This window comes from Synchytrium microbalum (genome assembly GCF_006535985.1).
Source record: "Synchytrium microbalum strain JEL517 chromosome Unknown SmJEL517_scf0066, whole genome shotgun sequence".
NCBI lineage: Eukaryota > Fungi > Chytridiomycota > Chytridiomycetes > Synchytriales > Synchytriaceae > Synchytrium > Synchytrium microbalum.
Window position 1 is genome coordinate 26,470 of NW_022158415.1, and position 22,221 is coordinate 48,690.

A 22,221-nucleotide genomic window follows, 5' to 3' on the forward strand; every position below is an offset into this window, starting at 1 on the left:
TTCGGCGAGCATGTATTCAGAGAAGCGACACAATTCAATGGTCAGATGTCAACCTCTCCAAAAAAAAAAGGTATCGAAGAAGATAAAACAAGAAGCTACCAACTTCCACACAACGCTCATCTGCACAATCACATACATCTTGAGGCATAAAATGATTCAAAAGCAACTGCATCTTTTGTTGCTTGAGCGTCCAGTCATGTTCAGACATGACATATGGTAGTGGCTGATGCAGCCATACACCTTCATCGTCGTCGCCATTTGTATCGTCCTGTTGCTGCTGATGATCCTGGTTGCGTATATGATTCGTATGTACATTGGGTGTGCTGCGAGGGTACTGTTCCTGTTTTAATGGTGGTGCTGCTGAAGACAGTAATGTTGCTGATGGTGGTAGGGATGGCTGATGGATAACACTGTATGGATGATGATGATAATTTGCAGAGACTGGAGTTGGTAGGAAATGATGATGCGGCTGCTGCTGTTGATTGCTATTTTTGTTGCTCGTCGGTATCGTGCTAGCTCCTTGTCTGATTCGTGATGTAGGTAACGACGATGATGGTTGAGCTGGTTCGGCTAGCTCCCGTTGATTAGGAGGCTCGAAAGTTCCCGATGAGTGCATCGCTGTTCCTGCTCTGCCCTCGATGCGATGTGTCATGAAATTATCACATGTGAGATAGTGGCTTCCAACCACTCGAGAACGCGACAGAAAAAACAGATGAAGCAGAGCGATGTGACACTGATTTACAATCAACTTGACAAGAATGTATAATGTATATTATTACTTTGCCACTTGCACTTCTTGGCACTCTACGACCAAACACATTATAATAACTTATACAACCCCCTCTTATGATCCTCCTGCTTCCAGCCATTGCTCGTAATTTTTCCTCCTCTCTTCTTGGTCTTCCTCTGTCTCGTTTCCTGTCGATTTGGCAAACTTTTCCTTGCCATCATACAAGTATGCTTCAACTCGTCGTCCTGCAAAGAACCGTGCATTCATTTTCTATTGGAGATAGAAGAGGAGACAGTATTAGTATGTGTTGTGAAGTCTAACCGGTCTATGGCGATAGACTGGCGTGTCTTTTTTTGGTTCTTACTTGTACACAGGCATCAGCTCCTTCTTGCTCCTTGAAACGAACAGTCAGCACTCCTTCATCAGATTTCTGGTTGTTGTGATGATTAGAAATATGGAAGGTTGTGAGTAGCAAGATTGAGATTGTTTGATAACGAAAACGAGACAAATTCTTAATAGCAAAATAACTGAGCTGCATGGAGACTACAGAAGACACAGCTCTTTCTCGCCCACAACACAAGTGATTAACAATGATCCTTACATCGAACATGATAACATTTGTAACCTCTCCAAACTTTTCACATTCTTCTCGTACTTCAGCCTTCAAATCCAGAATCAATGTCGGATCCTCCTATAAATGGGTGAGAGGGGTAAACAACGGACTCATTACTTGTTCGTAAGCTAAAGTCTTGTGTTCTTGATTGCAAACATACTAAATCACAGTACTACCACTCCTCACCTCCAATTCTTGTTGAGTAAACATGTGTTTCAAGACTACAACTTTACGTAGTTTCTCAGATTTGGCTCCAATCTCGTCTTCAGTCCAATCCAGTTTCCTGTAATAGCATTATGTTGAATTTTTTGGTTGTTTTTAAGCTGAACCTTCATCCTTCCCAGCCCCGCCTGATAAACCAATTCCAACATATACAACATCAATCTCGCCCAACCAAAATCACGAGAGCAGGTATGTGGATGATTACCTTTTCAGCTGATGAAGCTTCTTTTGAGCAACCACCTTGCTTGCCTTTTGATTCCCAGACTTCTTTTCTTGTGGTGGCCTCTCCTTGGGTTGGAAGACGGCCTATAAGAATGTGAGAGGGGTGTTGAGAGCTATACATATGGCGCCGACGATACTTCCAATCCCGAATGCGAATGTTTTTGTCAATAATATCGCTTGCTTCAGGGCAACAGTCGTGCATCCCAGCTTCTCCTTTATTCATTTTCTGACATCATACTCATCCAGTCGTATTCACTCTTACCTCAGCTACATGAACTTTGGACACTTCACCAAACCTGTACTCGCAATCGTCCATTAAATTAATGGCCAACTGTACAGATTCAGGCTTGAAGTATGTAATGAGAGCGTCTCCTTTTAGAACACCCGAGTCGTCCTTGTATAGCTTGATTCGCGGTTGACCTGTAATACGCAAAAAAACGAGTTTGGTACTCCTACTTCTGAAGTCCAAAATTCCAATCACATCAGCACCTACCAGTGGTAATGTCTTCCGCAATGATTCCATATTTACTGAATACTTGTTTGACTTCGTCAGCGTCGGTATTTGGCGGTAGCCCAGTAACGTAGATGGACGTGTTTGCCTTTGGTGGCTGGTCTGGCTTCTTTTTCTTGTTGGCGTCCTTTGATTCCTGTTTGAGATATAGGACTGAAGGTTTCAGCTTTGTTTTAAACGGGTTTGTATGATGCGACCGTGTCGAAATTTGGGTTGAAGCAAAAAAACGAAAGATTGTGGGGTTCAGGATGTGTACCTCGTCCATAGTATACACCTTCCGCTTTTTCGACTTGTTGCTTATGGCAGCCTGTAAGAAAGTGAACCGAGTTAGTAAATGCACAAAAGAAGCAATGTCAAGCTCTCAACTGTTCAAAGTAGGCACCTGTGCGTTTTCAGCAGTTGATGACGGCAGTGAAGATTGGATCATATCATTGTTACCACCATATATAGACTGCTGTTCAGCGACCAGCTTCTCGTCATATCTTGGATACCAGGCCTTTTTTGTTTGATCGTATTCGTAGGAGATTCCATCGTCATTCGTATATATGAAAACCCCAAGCTCATCGACCCACTGAGCGATACTTGCATTGGGTGTGTTTGGGACATCATTAGAAGTAGGAGCAGATGCACCTCGTTGCTCCTCCTCTTCCTCGGGCCGAAACTCATAAGCTTCCATCGTTGAAATTGTTGCTTGTGTTTGATGAAGATGATCACTATAAGAGCAGTTATGAGCTGGAAGCCAATTACTTAATCTGGACGCGTCAAACGCTTGATGGATGCTAGAACTCTATTCAAGGATCCAGTGTTCCTGCATTCACGTGTACATGCTTCGTGATTTTTGACCTGATCGTACTCATTCAAGGCTTCAATCGATAGTTCTTAGGCAATTACACGTGAATAGGGTCTGCCTTGTACTCGAGCAATTGTGTTTGGTCGCTGTTTCTCACCATCAAATTTCTGTTTCAAGGGACAACTGAGTTGAACTTATTGAATAAACAGTTTGGACCCATAGAGCGCTTGTAGGATGCAGGAGGTGTCTATAAAGGCGAGAGCCGTGTTTGAACATCAAATCGTCATAACCAGACCTGGCCAGGTATCAATCGGTTGCTTGGTCGCGAAAAGTGGACCCACACAAATCTTCGTGATGTTCTTGACACTTTCGCAATTGTAGGAACTATATTGGAACTTCAAAACGGTAATTTATATAGGATCTATTCCCGCTCCCAGATTCAATATTCTGCCACAACGTGTTTTGAACTTGCCCGTTTGATTTCGTGAAATTTCAAACTCAACTCAAACCATTCGATACAGGTCAAACACAATGTCAGCTTTGGTCTATTTCTAAAACGAGGATCAACTACCGATCTTGGAAAACTGACTTTGGTTAGTGGAGATCAACACGATATTGGCAAGAGCTACCAAGTTGGTGGTAGTGGCAGTAGCAATGATCATAATAATACTGCTGCTGCTGCTAGTATCACACCGTCTTCCATCCTCACCGACTCGTCTACAAGCCTGCACCGACAACCACAGGCAGCTGTGGCACATTCCTCATACCAACAACACAATAATTCACCACCTCCATCACCATCCCGATTCAAACCACTAGCAAAATCACATTCATTTAGTGCTGGTTCAGCTGAGTCACCTGCTAGACCACGCACCCCTAAACGCCAAAACTCCAAAGTCATGAACCCTGAAATGATGGAGTTGATTGCTGTAAGACTGGTCGAGTCGGGGCGTCATACGATTAGAGGATCTTATCTCGTTACAGAGCCGGGCACTTATATCTTGCTGTTTGATAACTCGTTTAGTATAAACACGAGTAAAAAGTTATTGTTCTTTGTCGCTTTACGGGATGCTGTATTGCCCATTCGTGTCGCCGCTGATGAGAACTTGGAGGGTTGGCTGTTGAAGAAGGGCAATAAGAGATTACAAGGGTATTCCAGACGCTGGGTGAGAATACAATCAGGTGAGCAATGGTGTTGGGAGTGTTCAGCAGGTCGCGAGACAAATTGTTACTTGTGGTCTTCCCATGCTTTGAAGGCAATCGGTCCACCTTCACACAGCTCATTTTTTGCTTTCTCTTAGATGGCATGTTGTCGTATTCGAAAAAGCCAGGCTCTCTAAATCATGGAACTGTAGATTTGGCGAGATGTGCTGTTAGATTAGATCATGATCACCTACTCATTGATATCGGTAAGCTTTTGATCGCAGCAAAAAAGGGTGCACGTGCGATTGAGGACACACTTTAACTCATTCGGTGCTTCCTTTCGTAGACTCTGGAAGCAGTCTATACCACTTCAAAAGCTTATCCCAAGATGAATTTTCAACATGGGTTGCTGCCATTCAGAAATGCCTTCCTCAAAAGCATCCTAGTAATCTTGGAGGTCTCAGTGGTGGAGCTGCTGGAGGTAGCGATACTCGTGGTCTCGGATTGGCAAGTAACGAATCATTATATCAGGCCAATGGAATAGGTGGTTCTTCTACGCCTCCTGAAGAAACCAATATCGAAGGCTGGAAACGACGAATGGACGCCACGCTGGAAGAAATCACTGTAAACATGAAGGCTGTGGAGCTCCTCTTGATGTCTGACAAGGGAGCTAAACATCAAGGTGCGCTAAAAAAACTAGTAGAAATACACGAATTTGCTTACACTAGGCTTTCACTTTTAGATGCAGCAAATACTTTGACTTCTACACTCAAGGCGACAGAAGAATCGATTGTGTCTCTCAAACGAGATGCTGCAGCTGTAGTTACTCAATATCAGTGTAGCAAGACTCGTATTGTCCAACTTGAATCGGCGTTACAGGCAGCACTTAGAGGTGATGTTTGTCCTGTAGTGGCATTTTTTGTCTCACCAACTTCTCACACCATCTCTCAATCTTTCAGATAATAACGAATTGCGAGACAATCTCGGCATACCCCCCATGTCTCCCACCCTATCGCCCGTACAACGAGCCACGGATGGTGATGATGAACGTACCGACTTATTGGGAGAACCAGCACCATCTATACGAGAAGACGTGTTCTTTGATGCTGAAGACCAAGCAGGCATTACAGGTGCTGCTTCCGAATCGGATGAAGATGAATTATATGAAGTGCTGGATGACGATGACGAGGACGAGTCAGAGGAGGAGCAAGAAAAGCAAAGGCCTGACGGGTCTGTTCAAGGTGGCCTAGATGCAAAAAATCTTGGTCTTTGGGGTAGCGATGCTAGTATGGTACAAAGGAGGAGAGTCTTACCTGCTCCACCAGTATCGCTACAGAATCTATCAGTGTTTGGGATTTTGAAGAATAATGTAAGTCCAAAAAAATCGAAATCAAGCCGTTCGCACATCGGCCTCTGTACTGTGGTTTCTCACTTCCTTCAAATTACGTATAGGTTGGCAAGGATCTGTCGACTATATCCATGCCAGTAGCATTCAACGAACCGATAAATCTCTTACAGCACCTCGCCGAAGAGCTCGAATACTGTGAGCTACTGGACCGTGCATCATCAACACCAAACCCAGTCGACCGTCTAGTCCTCATAACAGCATTTGCGATATCCTCAGTAGCATACTCGGCAAACAAGGCGCGTCGAAAACCATTCAACCCTCTACTCGGTGAGACATATGAATGCGTTCGACCTGATAAAGGATTTAGATTCATAAGTGAAAAGGTGTCTCATCATCCTGCTATAATGGCTTGCCATGCCGAGTCGCCCAAGTATGAGTTTACTCAGGACTCGTTAGTCAAGACTAAATTTTGGGGCAAGAGTGTTGAGTTGGTTACCACAGGTGCTATTTCATTGTTGCTGAAGGAATTTGGCGAGAGGTATTCCTGGGGCAAGCCTAATTCCTGCATCAGGAACGTGTTTTCGACGACGGGGAGGTATACTGAACATTATGGTAGTATAACTGTTACAAACCATAAGACAGGTATCCATCGGCACAATGTTTTATCATATTTTTTGGTCCAAGAAAAAGCTGATCTTTATTTTCTCTTGGCATTGTTGTATAAGGTCATTATGTGGACCTCAAATTCAAAGAAGCATCCATGTTTGGGGCAGGGCAGAATGAGATTAGTGGTACCGTTTATGATGCATCTGGTCGTGTTGTTACTTGTATTGGGTAATTCAGATTTTGCACCCTCTTTTTTTTTCTCTTGCTTTGTTTGCTCACAGCATGTGTTTCCTTTTCATTCAGAGGACGATGGGATGAAAACCTATACAAGTTTGACCCATCATCACCAAACGTGGTGGAAATAGTATGGAGACTGAATCCATTCCCACATGATTCGGCAAATAATTATGGATTTACACAGTTTGCTATTGAATTGAATGGTAATGCCTCTTTGGAAACGTTCCCTTTAAGGCTCATCGATCTCACATCACATCACCAACAACAGAACTGACGCCAGACCTCAAAGGTGTCATACCACACACCGATACACGTTACCGTCCTGACCAACTGCTATACGAGGCCGGACGAGCCGAAGAAGCTGATAAAGAAAAGGAGAGACTGGAACAGAAGCAACGAGAGTGGAGGAAGCTGTCCACTACAGATGCTAATGGAAGTCATGTATATAAACCGGAATGGTTTGATGCTGTGGAAGATGAGGAGACGGGAGAGACTGTGTACAAGTTTAATGGACGGTATTGGCAGGAGAGGGGACAGTTTAGGAAGATTCGAGAGTTGTGGTGAAGATTTTCGGGGCCTCATTTGGAGTTGTATAGAGTAAGTAAGGTTGTCATAATACATTATCCACTGGTGATACTAGGCGTGTAAAGTGGTTCGCTGAGTCGAGTTCAGCCTGTCACGTTTGTCCGGGTGTTTGTGGTTGTGAATAATTGACGGATTGGCCCTCATTTTGCAAAAGGGGTCTACTGGACGCACTCAGGTATCGAAATCTATGGCACAATTCCAGAAACTTGCTGTATTGGCTCCAAATCGACGCCTTTGTCATTTACTGCTTAATACCTATGCAACGGGAGTATTATGGAATGAACTGGTATTGCGGAGAGACTAACCCTACTGCTAGTATCCTTGCAATTGCAATGGATTTTTCCTATAGTTTCATCTTCTTACATGACGATGCATTTAACATCTAACATTTAAACATCATTTCTGACTTCGAAAAGTTCTACTCCTTATAGATGAAAACAAATCGTCCAAATGGTCTTGCTCTCAAACTCAAAATCAAAGAAAAAAAGTCGGACTGGCAAAACACCCTACATTCAAGACCATAGCAAACAAACTAAAAAGTAGATTCACATTAAAGCACAAAGAATAGCGCAATATACAAAATCATATCCCCCAATAACTCGTTACAACACTCCCGAAGCAGCAGGTCGATGAACATTAGTCCTCAGATACTTGTCCACATCGACAAATCTCTCACAATAGTCGATTTTACCAGCACAGCAGGATCCCCACATCAGAGCATAGTTATCTTGTCTTTCCTTGATGAATAGATCCACCTCTTCAATAGTGTCCAAAAGTCGTATTATAAAGATATTCTTTTCAATGTCTTCTTCCTGGATGCAGTATTCGTTTGGCTTGTCAAATGAGAACACTTTTATGAAGCCAGAAGTATATGTATTGACCTAAACGAGCGTGAATCAATGACGGTGTTGGTTACATTCACAATATCGTGCGATAGATCATTTGCATTTTGATGTTGTTGGGGGCCAAAATATAAAGAGGGAAGAAGAATCACTGCCGATTGAGATGGTATACGTCTCATGTTCACTTGAACGCACCTCTTTAACCAGTTTGGCTTGTTTTGAGAGTTGTTCCGACAAAGTCGAGTCAATTACAAAGAATCCATCCTATAAATGGTTATGAGTAGGCGAATTGTGATCTTATCGAGCCGAGACAGCATTGGCTTACCTCCTTTAGCTTGGAAACTTGAAGGCCGAGAAGCTCCTCCATAGCTTTGAAATGCGACGATGGTGAACAAGAGTTTGAAGAGGACCACGCACTTCAGCATTCAGACGTCAGAGCCTCTAAGCATTAGCTATACGCGTCGGAAGCCTGTATTAAGCTCTACCACCGCTAACAGGCTATTTTTTAGTGCACAACCGAGTCAATAACACGGGATACGTTACAATCTGAAGAATCTGATCTATAATAATGTGACAAACTACAAATTTATTCCGATTTGGTAGTTTTGGATCGCTCAACCTAGTGAGGCAACCGGAAAACATGTCAGAACTCGTCAAGTCGAAACAATGTGCCACGTGTTGACAACAACAATTTCTCACTAACCTCCTTCCAGTACTCAACAGTTCGTCGAATACCTTCTTCCATAGTGACCGGGGGCTTATACCCCAACCTCTTCTTGGCTTTTTCACAAGAAAAGTAACGATTGCGTGCAAACAGAGTGATTCTGAATACAGTAAACGTAGGGTCAAGCTTTTTGATTGGTCTGAGCACCCAAACGAAAAAGTCGACGATGTAGGCGATGAAGAATGCTATTGGGAATGGGATACGTATTCCCATAGTGTTTTTGTGACCTAGACCGGCCCATAATGCTTTGGGCATATCCCAAAAGAACATTGGTTCATCGTTGGTTATGATGAATACCTAATGCATGAAAGATTTTAAGAGATTAACGAATCTTTGGATTGCAACGGACGCTCTAACTTCTCTTGAGACGACCAAACAAGATGCCCTGCCTTTCTCTATGCTCACCTCTCCAGCAACACCACTAGCCTCCAACTTGTCGGCAGCTAGAATGTGAGCATGAGCTACATTCTCGACATAGGTAAAGTCGAATAGAGTAGAGTTGTCGCCCAACATGAATCCAGTTTGACCACGTTTAGCAGCTTGGACCATTCCATAACTGACTTGAGTGTCTCGTGGACCAAATACACCAGATGGTCGTAAAGCAGTAGTCAGTAGATTTCCTTTGGCGTTAGCAGCTAATACCATGACCTCCGCTTGAGCCTAGATAGGTGGTTGTGTCAGAGAGAGCAAAAGAGGAGATGACATCTCGCGAGATATGTCCAATTCCAACAAGCTGTAAATAACAGCCAAGTACCTTTGTGTCGTTGTAAGCATCCATAGGCACTTCACAGATAGGTACAGTCTCGTCAGCTCCATGCAAGTCGTTTCCGTTGTAGATGACCGAAGCTGAGCTAGTATAGACCAGTTTGCGAACACCTTGTTTGACACAAGCATCAATGACATTCCTGGTTCCATCTACGTTGACCTTCCTATATATGGTGGCATCTGCACCGTGAATAGGCGATGCACAGTGAATGACGACTGATTTTCCTTGACAAGCTTCATTGACATTGTCAATATTGGTAATGTCTCCGATATGGAATTTGGCGTTGGCTAACGAGTAGGATTGTCTTATATCGAATATAGCGACGTTTCGTTCTCCACGGGCTAGCAGAGCTTCGACAATGTATCTTCCCAAAAACCCTCCTCCGCCAACTACCAAATAGTGTTCCTACAAGTTGAATACAGTTAATATAGGGGCATCGTCTGAATACAAGGCCATGACTGTACTTGCCTGAGTTGCCATGACGGACTTGCTGAGCTCTCGTTGGAACCTTGTGTTTGCGATAGTAGGAACGCTCATTTGAGAGGAATTGATGGAATACCTTCAAGCTCTAATTTATTCGGCTGATATCGCGTATAATTCCATGATATATGGATATAGAAACGTGAAGAGCACGTTGAGCTTGGCTGAATAGCTTTGAGTGAAAATTTTGGTTGAAGCATCTCAGATTGATCTTCATCACGTTTAAACTGCAACGGTACAAGTTCGCATCGCGTGCATGTTCATAGTATGATCACACCCTTGGCACACCCTTTCTAAAGTCATGCTCCTGTCATTCTGTGTGCGATGCTCAAGAACCCAAGAAACACATCCAAAATGGAGCTATTCGACAGAGTACAGTCGATAGTCAAGAATGGAAGCCTTGATGAGCTTGCCATGCTTGCCCATATGCATACTCTATTACAGAACGACAAGGTATACTTTGCACTTTAAGCCAGTATGGTGATTTCTTGTGATTACGTGCTGAGTTCAAATTCAAACCAACATACTATATACAACAGGCTCAACTGCTATTCTCCAATCGACTGGACTTGAATCGCTGCCAGAACTTGCTATGGAGAGGATACCACTCAAAGACTCGAAGGCGAAACGAGCTCTGCATCAACATTGCCCAAAAGTGCAAACATGGAGCAACCTCTGCTGATGGACAGGCTTCTTGTCAGTCATTCACCCTGTTTGATGCCAAGGATGAGAACATCCACCATCATATCCATGTGGACTCATTTGCTACTGAGCAAGGTGCTTGTACTTCTGCTGCTCCAAACCATAATCATCACGATGGAACTCGCGCACACCAGGATATAGTTATTCAGACATGCTCCTCGTCATCTCACATGGGTCTGTCACAGGAACATCGTCATCTTCACTTGGATTTGTATTCACCTGTCAATGTGGGTGCTGTTTATTCTGCAATTGCGCACTCTGTCAAGTTGGCTCAAACCCCATCGTTATTCATTCGAATAGGATGATCAATCTCCCGTGCTCTTCAATCCAGAGCAGTATATGCAGTATCTTCTAGATCCATGCCTACTCAACATCCCCGAAATTCCAGTATGTGAACTGGACACATGTCCCAGTCTGACACATGTGAAACAACCAAACACAAACATTACTATACCTACATACTACTATGATACACCACCAATTAGTAACAGTACAAGTAGTAGTAGCGGTAGTATAAATCATAGCATTAGTGCTCAGCCACTGCAACTGCCATATCATCCAATTGTCCAACCGCCGATATTCAACCTTCCTCTTCCGCCCACTTGCAACAATCATCAGCAGAATCTGGACAACCACAATCATCAGTATCAGGTTGATGATCAGCAACAGCACGATCAAATGCAACAAAATGGTGGATTGAGCAAAACACCTCGAATCCCTCGAATGCATTATCACGTACGAAATGATAACGGAACGTCGGTGTTATGCTGCTTTAACTGTGGGACATCCTCTACACCAGTTTGGAGACGTGATCCTGAAGGGAATGTGGTTTGCAATGCTTGCAATCTATTGTCAGTAATGATTTTCTCTAAATGCACTGATTCAATTCTTAATTGTCATGAGTTTTGATATGTGATTCTGACACTGATGCTGCCCTTCTTTGTAGTGAAAAGAATAACGGGAAAAAGAGGCCTCCTGAACTCAAACAAAATAGTGTCAAGCGCAGGAAACGTGCTCTCAAGACTAAGGAGAGCGAAGGATCCGAATAAAGGGTTAGTGTGTCTGAAATGGTTGCTACTTCCCCGCTCCTGTATCAAATAAATTGTACTATAATAAATTTCGATTCTTGTACTTCAGCTGATATTGGCCGAAACTTGCGAAAAAATGAAATCCATCTTGGCATGAAACCAGAACTCTTGTTTCGTAAACTTCAGTTCTAAATGAAAGAGAATGCATTGTTTATTCTTAGACCGTTGCATAACGGTTATAAACTTATAGGGTGCAATTTCATGCGTGTCATCATGATGCAATGATACTCCTAACAGCATTAGCAATTTCTCTAAACTTCAATTCATCGGCCCCAGCAGATCTTGGTGCCAATGAAGTAATTTGAGAGGATGCTTCCAATGCTTTAGCTGCACTCTTTCCTTCACTACTGTTATATGCCTAAGGAGCAGGAAAATATGCGTTTCAGTGTTTGGCTCACACGAACAGTCTCTGTAAACGGCGATTCATAACACGTACCAGAGTTCCAAGAGCTGCAAGTCCACGTAATGTTGATTCTGAATCATTGTCAGCAATCAAGAACTACAAGAGTGGAGAGGAGTTGTGTTTCAGAAACAAAGTGTAATAATAACAAAAAGATCCTGTGGTGACACACAACAGTTCTCACTTCGAGAATCAGTGCCACCATATCAATAGCCAAAGACTCATCCGGTAATTCTGCAGCATGTATACTAGCACTATTTGATTTGCACAATAAAGTGTCAGAATTCACATTCCGTTTCGTTGGTAACATATAAGGTCGTAACATGAGAAGCGAGACATACTTGAGCAAAACAGTAGCAAACGCCAACCTCAAATTCTTGTTTACACTTCCACGCCAAGACTCTTTGATGGCTCCAAATATCTGAAGAGGAGAAAAAAAAATTGAGTTCTTGCAATACCGATCGTTGACCATTCACGCTTGATTTGCCACACATACCTGTTGTCGTGTACTTGCAATAACCTTTCGTCCAGCAGGGTGTAAATATATGTTGGCCAAAGCCCGTAGTGCTAGCATCAGATTCGTTTCTTCTTCTTTAGACAATTGAGGTCCTGGAGGACACAGAGAGAGAAGTTTTTGAATAAAGGTAGCCCCATGTGTCAGGATTGGTTGTGCCGAATATGCAAGGCACAGTCGTAAAAGGTCGACAGCTAAAATGTCGCAAAAAAAGATTGTTTGTCAAGTGGCAAAGAACCCAATGAAGGTCAAACGTCGAAGGGCATACCTGGAAATCGTTTGTTAAGTGGCCATTCAAAGGCCATTTTTTCCACAACTCCCATATCCTCAACAGTGAATGCTACAGTGCTGTTGGTTGCTCCCGCACTCTCCAGTAAGGTGCAAACACGAGCCAGAATGGTCAACGATGAAGTGTCCAGTTGGAGAGCCTAACATGGATGGGGTTAGGAGACGTTTTCTTTTACGGTGCGAAAACTAGTTTGAAGTTACAGGAGTGGCTGACAATTCATTGTTGAATTGCTGTATCTTGGAACGAATAGCTGAAATATTTGCGGCCTTGAAACTTGCATATTCCTTCTGAAAGTCACCATAAAACGTGTGAATAACAACAAAAGTCGACAAACATACATGGAGAAAGGACTAGCTTGCCTGCGGTACTAACGACGAAGTGGCTACAGCAGCCTTTCCTTTTGACGAATTTATTGAGGATGATGTTGTTGGGGCAGCCTAAAAGAAGGTCGAACGAACTGTGAAATTTGATGCCATCCTAGTTGACATCGACAAAGGATGATAGTCGTACCTGCGAGTTTTGGCCTGGAACGTATCTCCCACCACCTGCAAGCAACCACATTCAGACACACAACATGCGACCTGCAAAAAAACCAGCCTTTGGTCGAGATATACCTGTGTAGGGATCCGAAGGTCCAGAATCAGTTCCAATTTCGACTCCTTTGGCATTCTGTATAATAAATTGAGCAATTTGATCCAAGAAGTTTGGCGATAATTCGTTCGTTTCCAAGAATTGTTGTGCAGCGAAATATGGATTTTCTGTGGATGTGAGCCAAAATGATGTTAAGACGATTACTGTGTGCTACCACTACCCGTAATTATACTTACCAGAAGCATTGTATGGTAGCTTCAAGGGTGGCATACCCTCTCCAATATCAACATCGAATACGAAATCGTATTCCCGACCATTAAATATCTTTTTACGTTCTGATCCTATAGCGTCTACTACTTCTCCTACTTTCGTCCATTGACTTGAGGTTTGTTCCCACTAACATGGCGGGTGATTAGCAATCCCTTTTACATGAAAGCGTCGTTTCTTTATAGAGCAAAGACCTACTTGATGTGCTTCAACCACATTTCCGTTTCGAATCATTATGACATCTCCATCCTTCTTGCCTAAGATAAGATACAGAGCTGAGTAAATATACAGCGAATCGCTCCTTGAAACGGTCACTCGACATACCTGATTTACTGAGAGCCTCTACCCCAGGCAACTTGTCCTTATTGACATCACCAACTTGATTTCTAGAGGATACATGACATTTGAAAAGCTGCTCTATCAAGCGTTATCACAAAGCAAACCTACGAAGGTATGGCCTGATTGGCAACAGCCTCATTAAAGTCCTAAAAAGTGATAAATTAGAAAGTAGCAAAAAACGGACGTGTTGCGTATTTTCTGTACCTTAATGGTTTCAGCATCCGCCAACGCTTCAGACCTTCTCGAGAATACACGTACGAGTGCGTCACTACCTCCAGTAACAATATCGCCATCTGGCAGAGCAGCAACACTCCAAACAGACGTGCACGGGTGTGTGATAGTCTGCACAAGGTCTCCTCCTACACATAAAGAGGATCATTAGCCTACCACTGCTAGACCTCCATCTACCATATACTGATGTACAAAGGTGTGGTTTTTGGTGCACCGTACATCACAGTCAAAAGATTCAAACTGTAACGCTTACCCTTCCAGACTCGTACGGTTCGATCTTCACCACTAGAGACTATCTCTCCGGTTGGCAAGACCGCCACAGAGTATACAAAAGCAGTATGGCCGTATAGCTCTTGCACACACTGGCCATCCATATTCCATATCCTGACGGTTCTAATAATTTAAAATTCTGTCAATCCCGGTTTTTTCTTACTCTGGTTTTTGTACCTTTGAATACTCACGCGTCATTGGCAGCAGATATAAATTGACCAGTTTGGGAGATCCATCCTAGACTTCTAACTGCATCTGTATGTCCGTTATACGTTTGGACATTGCGACCATTACGCCATAACTTTATTGTCTTGTCAGCAGAGCCTATGAAAAGATAAGGATGTAAGATGAAGGAGGACTGGCACAAAAAGCAAATGATTCTTGTTACCAGTCAAGACAGTATCTTGCCCTGCAGATAATACAGCCCATACAGATGCTTCATGGCCTTCCAGAGTGTGGAGGCAATTCCAGTCCCTCCATATTTTGGCAGTTCTGAAGGAAAGACTTGTGAGCTCTTGTCCAAGGACACCAAATCGACTTGTAGGGCTTACTTGTCCCACGATCCAGATATGATGTCACCATTGGCAGCTACAGTCAAAGCACACACATTCTCAGTGTGTCCTATGAGCATGTACGCAGGCTGATCTCCAGGAATGAGAGGATCAGCAGCGTGTATTATCTTGTCCTGTCCACCTGAAATGACCAATCCTTTTAAAAGAAAAAAGGACAGAAAATCAGTTGATACAGTCCGATAATATCAATCTTTTTAACTTTGTAATTACCTTGAGGGTGAGAAGCAGAAGGTGGCAAGATCGCAACGGCATTCACGAACTTGATGTCGTGACTTCTGATGACATTGACCGAATCCCACTTGGAAGCACCGTCCGTACGTGTCCATGTAATGACTGACGCGTCTCGGGATGCTGAACATATCATGCCTGCTCCTCCTGATGCTACAGCGCGAACCTTTATGTGTGCAAATTAAATGTCAGAAATGGCTGCTTTTAAACAATAACGAGGAATGTAAAGTAATAGGAAATCATTTTGCTTACATCTTGACTATGTCCTGCTAATGAGGCACTCAATTGGAAGGCCCCACTCATGTTACGAGGTTTGGTTTTTCTGAGTTTTTGAAGTTTTGAAGTTTTGTGAAGTGCGTACGTCTTGGTTTGAAAACAGGTTACTCGCCAATATGCCCGTCTTATTAAGTATTTTTCCACTATTTAAATCAGTTATTTACGCGTCTAGAGAGTTACAAATATGAAAAATATTCAGACTGGCAAAGAAGCAAACAAGACCAAAAGTTAAATCATTCAAACGAAATCAGCAACTTTTTTTCTGCAACAAGGTCTCCAACACTGTAATGGACCTTCTTAATCACACCAGCTTCAGGTGCCTTCATTACATGCTAAACCGAAAAAGGAGGTTGTTAATACAGTACCTGGCACGCGCTTGGAAAGGCACGGCAACAAACACTCTGACTAGTTACAACCAACAGCTTACCTCCATCTTCATAGCCTCAAGAATCACAAGAGTCTGTCCCTTCTCAACCTTTTGCCCAACTTTAACAGAAACAGATGATATTTTACAAGGCATGGGTGTTCGGACATCACTAGCACCTCCTATGCTAGCTGCGTGAGTTAAATATGTCGGTAATGGTTTGGTGATGGTGTAGTTGACTCCCTACAAAGTGTGACAAGGGAAGGAATGATTGAGAATCAAAAAGAGAACTGCCGGGGAAACCCCCCCTCCAACACACGCAAACCGCGAGAATGACATTTTAACTCACATCTTGAAACACATGACACGTTTCTCCATCAATATTACGTTCCCAAACAACGTTTCCTCGCACTTTACGTCCACCAACATCAGCTACCACTTCAATTGCATCTGAAGATGAAAAGACATCCATGCCTTTCCAATTCAGAGTGACTGAATCATATCGAGTAACAGCACCTGTACCATCCGTTACGGTCATGGATAGTGTGTCTGGTGATATGTACTCAACAACCACATTGCATGTCTTTGAGTTGTCGATGAAGGTTATTGTTGTCGACATGGCGTGGTTTAGACGAAATGCGATTTGATTCCATGGTGAATAGTAATCTTACAAGATATTGCTTGTTAGAGGACACAAAGGGAGAGTTTTTCTGCTTGATCAACAAGTCCTTTACCTTGAGACAATCTAGCTTCCTTCTGAGATGCTCGGAGCTGCTTGATTAAGATTGAAAGGGCAGCTTGAGCAATCACGAGAGGTGGTAATGGCGACGGTGGTGGGAACAAGTCTGCCTCACGTTTCTGCCGGATGAAGAAGGTCAGGATGAAAACCAAGTCACTTTAAGCAAGCGGAGAATGCTTTCAAACCTTTATAAATCCTGTCTCAACATCAGCATCAACGAACCCCTGATTCCCAGCCAAAGCCTTCAAGAATTCAATATTGGTCTTCAGACCAACAACTTCAAATTCTCCTAAAGCCTTCCTCAAGACCCGTAATGCTGCAGTACGATCCTCACCATGAACTACCAGTTTCGATATCATGGGATCGTAATAGACTGAAACCGCGTCTCCTTCTCGGACACCAGTCTCTATACGAATAGATGGTGATGCTACAGGTGTTTTCAAATGCAGTAATGGTCCAGTATCAGGTAAGAAATTACTACATGAGGAGCAGAGTTAGACAAAAACAGTGCAGATATTAAAGATGGAGGATGTTTTCGGTTACTTGTTTGGGTTTTCAGCATATATACGAGCTTCAAAAGCATGTCCGTTTAATGCAAGCTGGTGCTGAAGCAGAGGTAATGGATTTCCAGCTGCGACCTATACGAATTCATGCGTGATTTGGTAAGGTCTTGTTTTGCGAGTCGTTCCCCTCCAAAGATACAGCACTCATTTACCTCTAGTTGCCAATGAACCAGATCCGTCCCAGTCACCATTTCAGTGACTGGATGCTCGACTTGTAATCGAGTATTCATCTCCATAAAGTAAAACTTGTTTGTTGTCGTGTCTGCAAAACAACCGGATGAGGGATCTCGTTCAACTTTGCGTCTTCAACTCACTGTCGCTATACCTAGGATGAATTCCACGGTTCCTGCTCCGACGTATTTCACTGCTCGAGCAGCTGCTACGGCCTTGTTTCCCAAATCTTCTCGTAGGGCTTGTGTTAGACCAGGCTAAAATAGGACTATGAAATGAGTACGAGAAAAAAATCGGGCGTGGCCGTGTCCCATACTCACCGCTGGAGCTTCTTCTAAGATCTTTTGGTGTCTACGTTGCACTGAGCAGTCTCTTTCAAACAGATAAACTGCATTCCCAAGTTTATCAGCAAACACTTGAACTTCAACATGCCTGTGAATGGAAAATTAGCTGTCAGTCGGGATCGTTGGGTCTATGAGTTGTGGCTTCCAACTAGTAGTACCTGGGTCGTACTAAATATTTCTCTACCAAAACTTTGGTGTCTCCAAATGACTTTTGTGCTTCGCGTCGGGATGATTCCAGCATGGCTTCAAAGTCCTAAAGGACAAGAACGACACAGAGTCACTATCAAAGTAGCAGAGTTTTGACCTCCACGGCATACCTCTGGCTTGTCAACTATACGCATTCCCTAAATTGTCGAAACAATGTGACTTTTTATGTCATCAGCGGCCAGCAACTGCTTTTCGCACCTTTCCTCCACCACCCATAATAGCCTTGATCAATACAGGATATCCAATAACATCAGCCTGTTTCTTCAAATAATCTACACCTTGCTCTTCACCATGGTATCCAGGAACGACTGGTACACCAGCGTTCGTCATGATGATTTTTGAAGCACTGGTTCAAGTAACATGTCAGATTCATGATCTTCATTTGGATCCCAATATCAATTGAACTATAGCATACCTCTTGGAACCCATTGCAATTATAGCGTCAACAGGAGGCCCAATAAAAGTAAGTCCAGCTTTTGTGACTTGATCCGCAAACGTGGCATTTTCGGATAAGAAGCCATAGCCAGGGTGTATAGCTTGTGCTCCAGAGTCTTTTGCGATCTGTATGATCTTGTCTGCTCGTAAGTAGGATTCAGACGACGGGGGTGGTCCAATCAAGTATGCCTCATCGGCCTAAGTTAATTACAAAAGAATATCAGAAAATTACACCAACTCAAAGATGTAAACGCGTACCATTTGGACATGCATTGCATTCTTGTCAGCCTCACTATAAACAGCAACAGTTTTGATACCCAATTTCACGGCCGTTCTTTCTACACGACAAGCGATTTCTCCTCGATTTGCAATGAGAATCTTGTCAAATAGAGGCTTCCTGGATGCATCTAAATATTACAACAAATCATGAAATTCAGTACACATTCAACAAAAACGTGAATTGACCAAACAGAAATTCCGTCCGAATATTACTGGTGCTTACTAGTAGATAGTCGTCGAGACTTATTCAGAGAGACGAGGATCCTTACTTGTCTTCGTAACATTCTTTCTTCCACGTCTCTGTAAGTTGTGAAGTTTGGATTTGCAGAACGTTCACGTAGAGGTACTTTTCAGTGAATATTGAATATTGAGCTTGAACTGAAGGTCATTTATTCACGTGTATTCTCTTCATATTCGCGTCAATTTAATGGACTACCTGCTGAATATTCTGAATATAGGAAGTACCTCTCAAGCATCATTTGACGATACTTTGGTCGTCGAATTTTCACACGCATATGGATACCACTCGCCGCACATTAATACATGTCGAGCTATAATAGCTCGACGTGAAAGGCCTAAGGTCTGAGTGTCAAGCCCTCCCTTCCAACACTTGGGACATTGAACTATGAGGAAGTATTGTACCAGACGGTCGCCCCCATCAGCTGCATGGGATAACCTCTTTCGACCGTGTTTCAACCCCACAATTTCAGTTGCTCACTACAAGAGATGTGTAGGCAATATTGCTTGTTGCTTTAGACCCGAGTATGAATCTCTTTTCAAAATTTTGCTATGCACAACGACCTCAAAAGACTCGCAAGCAACGAAATCCACCATTTCCGATCTGGTAATGGTAGAACCAGGAATTTATTGTCTTCGTGAACTCTTTTTTTTTTCAAACTAGAAAATTCTTGGTATGAATCATAATGTGCAAGGTCTCTCCCCCTTCCTTCCATTTTTAGTGTGATTCTAATGAACACCCAACTCGTTTATTATGCATAGTTGCCAATAAATGCCATAAGCCCAGCTCCCAACCACATACTTGCAAACATGATTGATTTTCTGAGGGTAGATTGTTGTCTAAACACTGAGTTGTGGTTCATTTCTACGGAAATCAATTCGACATATACCTGAGTGGAAGCGAAGAAAGAGCTTTGTTAGATTTGAGATATCATCAACCGACAAAGACGGCATTAAAGTGCTACGATGACTTACGTTGTATATCAAGACTCCAGCTCTACAAGGAATGTTGGAGATAGTGTATTAACAGTTGGACGTGATGGAAATAGCTCATCGAGCTGTGACAAACTGAGATGTAGGAAACGAGACACTTACGATAACGAATCAAAAATTCCTTGAGTGAGAATGATGGCTTGAGAATTCTCATTGAATGTCGACCGTATTCCGATCCCAATTGCGGTACCTATGTCATTCCAACAAGAAAATATGTAAGCACAAAAAGGTCAACGAATGTGGTTTATCTATGCGAAAGCAAGGCTCAGCTTCATTGCTTCACACAAACATACCAAGTGGCGTAGTCAAAGGATATGCAATCCCATAAACAAACACCTTTCTCCAGAAAGATGTCTGCAATTCAGCAATACGGGTCCCCAATGCCATCCCTTCAAACATTTGATGAAAGGCTAGTGCGATGAGCAACGTGTTGAATTCAGATGTGGCGGTTCCCAAAGCAAGTCCAATAATGACAGAGTGGAAGATGATGCCGGCCTAAACGAAAGAATCAATGCAGTCAGTCATGGCACGTTTTCTTCACAAGAGAACAAAACACTTGAACCATTACCTCAAGCAGAACGGTGCTGAGATCTCTCAGGACGATTTCTTCACCGTGCACATGGCCAGTAACGTCCACCAGTTTCACATCAGCGACCAGTTGATCCGATACATGTAGGCGTGTAGTTGACTGAGTTTCGATATCAATGGCTTTGTGACTATGCTGGTCTTTGATTCTCTTGTCTTGTTTCGAAATCGCTACAAACTGGGTCGTGAAGAAGAGACGTGTCAGCTAAACGTTCGAATAGGTGATACGAATAACTGCCGTTCGTGGATGAATAAAGTGCTCGATCCTGTTTTTACCTCGACCAGTTGAACGATGAAAGCTGCCAATAGACCAAAAGCTCCAACCCAGTTTCTAGCAAAAGCAAACGTCCGTGAATACAGAGCCCTTCATGAATCCCATGAAGAAGAAAAATCATACCCGCCATAAATGGTCCACCATCCTTCAAGACATGGTGACGTGAATTGACCAAATGCGCCTGGTAGCATGTGTATCCAAGCAGTAGCGACTATAAAAACGAGTAATGCATTAGGAAAGTAAAATGAAGCACCTTTTCAAACACAAGGTACAAACGAAACGAACCAAAAAATGACAAGAGGCGCAAATGCCGTACCAATGACACCAGCTCCAAAGAACTTGATGATTTGCAATAGCAGCAATACGTTAGGATTGTTCTGCAACTTGGAGCTTCCAAGAGCAATAGTTCCATATATTCCCAGAGACGAGACGGCGAAAAGAATAAAGATGCCAGCAATGTGGATTGGAAGGTCGTAATCATCTGAAGCTTCAGCAGCACAAATCTAAATGAGTGGAAGTGCGAGAATATGAGTTCATCATGCTTGATTCTTAGCGGATTTAACCATGAAATTCATTGTTACGTCTGCTACTGCTGAAATGTTTGAGCTGTCATCGCCTGAACGTTGAGAAAAGGAGGGTGTTGTTAATATGCAATCGGTGGTGTTTAGAAGCAGATTACTGGATATCACGATACAGTATGACGGATCTCTTTTTTGCACTTACGTTGGAGGATCGCATGTACATGATTATGACGTCCAGGTGAATGAGCATTTGCAAATGTAGCAAACCCCAACAGCATGGTAGAAAAGATGGCTCCTCTAATCATTTTTGGTAGATTTGGCACTAGTCGAATATGAAGTATGTGTTGACAAGCTAGATCAACCGCTGAATTAAAGAATGGTCGAAAATCACAAAGTGATTGTGATTTCAAAATAGTGATTGTCACACGGATTTTTTCTGAGACGTGATATCGGGTGATTACGGCAAATTCCCTCTTGTTCAAGGAACCACTTGGACAACAATTATGAAAATCATCGCATGTATAGTGTGCCTTCTCGCCAAATCTCAGATTGAAGATTGACACGCAGAGGAATCGGCTCTGAAAATTTCATTTGGATACAAGAGCAAAGGTCGAACTTCTGTTCACTCGATTTATTTGGGTTGCTTGTCAACAAACATTTGGTCGAAATCTCCCCAAACACAACCACCATTTACAAAGTGGTTTAATCTATATTCAAGCTGTTACGAAAGGTCCTTCCCGCGCCCACAACGACGCAGAGCCGTCATTAATGATTTTTTAGTCTCTGCAGTTATCATCATTGGGTCAGCACTACTGGTCTGCTGGTTTGGGCAGCAATGTCCCTTCCAACTCGTGGGGGTCCTGCATCCGGGCTGCCTACAGCCTTGTTTTACATTCCTCAGCTCTATTCCCTGACCGGCAAAT

At 43.0% G+C, this 22,221-nt stretch overlaps 5 protein-coding genes across 5 annotated transcripts; 1 reads left to right on the top strand and 4 right to left on the bottom strand.

Moving 5' to 3' along the window:
• Positions 1 to 844: 844 nt before the first annotated feature.
• On the bottom strand, positions 845 to 2,974 carry SmJEL517_g05936 (uncharacterized protein; the record flags this gene model as incomplete). The annotated part of the gene is made up of 9 exons (XM_031171862.1): positions 845 to 1,000; positions 1,095 to 1,160; positions 1,332 to 1,421; positions 1,530 to 1,626; positions 1,771 to 1,871; positions 2,050 to 2,207; positions 2,281 to 2,434; positions 2,555 to 2,605; positions 2,681 to 2,974. The coding sequence occupies 9 exons, from the start codon at positions 2,972 to 2,974 to the stop codon at positions 845 to 847; spliced, it is 1,167 nt and encodes a 388-aa protein (XP_031022164.1).
• A 348-nt stretch (positions 2,975 to 3,322) lies between these two features.
• Positions 3,323 to 6,986, top strand: SmJEL517_g05937 (uncharacterized protein; the record flags this gene model as incomplete). The annotated part of the gene is made up of 11 exons (XM_031171863.1): positions 3,323 to 3,391; positions 3,470 to 3,493; positions 3,610 to 4,270; positions 4,390 to 4,497; positions 4,578 to 4,913; positions 4,974 to 5,123; positions 5,191 to 5,600; positions 5,684 to 6,221; positions 6,305 to 6,413; positions 6,489 to 6,625; positions 6,691 to 6,986. 11 exons carry the CDS (start codon positions 3,323 to 3,325, stop codon positions 6,984 to 6,986), a joined length of 2,838 nt encoding a protein of 945 aa, XP_031022165.1.
• Positions 6,987 to 8,435: 1,449 nt separating this feature from the next.
• Positions 8,436 to 9,876, bottom strand: SmJEL517_g05938 (uncharacterized protein; the record flags this gene model as incomplete). The annotated part of the gene is made up of 5 exons (XM_031171864.1): positions 8,436 to 8,468; positions 8,553 to 8,870; positions 8,979 to 9,233; positions 9,328 to 9,728; positions 9,804 to 9,876. The coding sequence occupies 5 exons, from the start codon at positions 9,874 to 9,876 to the stop codon at positions 8,436 to 8,438; spliced, it is 1,080 nt and encodes a 359-aa protein (XP_031022160.1).
• A 1,944-nt stretch (positions 9,877 to 11,820) lies between these two features.
• On the bottom strand, positions 11,821 to 15,613 carry SmJEL517_g05939 (uncharacterized protein; the record flags this gene model as incomplete). Its single annotated transcript, XM_031171865.1, has 21 exons — positions 11,821 to 11,967; positions 12,046 to 12,108; positions 12,194 to 12,263; positions 12,351 to 12,430; positions 12,506 to 12,717; positions 12,792 to 12,951; positions 13,013 to 13,099; positions 13,181 to 13,249; positions 13,323 to 13,357; positions 13,427 to 13,570; positions 13,640 to 13,799; positions 13,869 to 13,927; positions 13,995 to 14,056; positions 14,118 to 14,155; positions 14,214 to 14,368; positions 14,494 to 14,633; positions 14,702 to 14,834; positions 14,899 to 15,002; positions 15,062 to 15,218; positions 15,293 to 15,476; positions 15,563 to 15,613. 21 exons carry the CDS (start codon positions 15,611 to 15,613, stop codon positions 11,821 to 11,823), a joined length of 2,310 nt encoding a protein of 769 aa, XP_031022161.1.
• A 206-nt stretch (positions 15,614 to 15,819) lies between these two features.
• SmJEL517_g05940 (uncharacterized protein) lies at positions 15,820 to 21,603 on the bottom strand (the record flags this gene model as incomplete). Its single annotated transcript, XM_031171866.1, has 24 exons — positions 15,820 to 15,918; positions 16,014 to 16,193; positions 16,300 to 16,616; positions 16,685 to 16,808; positions 16,875 to 17,166; positions 17,233 to 17,327; positions 17,405 to 17,514; positions 17,578 to 17,680; positions 17,744 to 17,855; positions 17,926 to 18,020; positions 18,085 to 18,111; positions 18,173 to 18,320; positions 18,390 to 18,607; positions 18,668 to 18,816; positions 19,728 to 19,815; positions 19,901 to 19,922; positions 20,021 to 20,108; positions 20,212 to 20,413; positions 20,487 to 20,708; positions 20,780 to 20,834; positions 20,901 to 20,988; positions 21,094 to 21,280; positions 21,359 to 21,393; positions 21,501 to 21,603. The coding sequence occupies 24 exons, from the start codon at positions 21,601 to 21,603 to the stop codon at positions 15,820 to 15,822; spliced, it is 3,159 nt and encodes a 1,052-aa protein (XP_031022157.1).
• Positions 21,604 to 22,221: the final 618 nt, after the last annotated feature.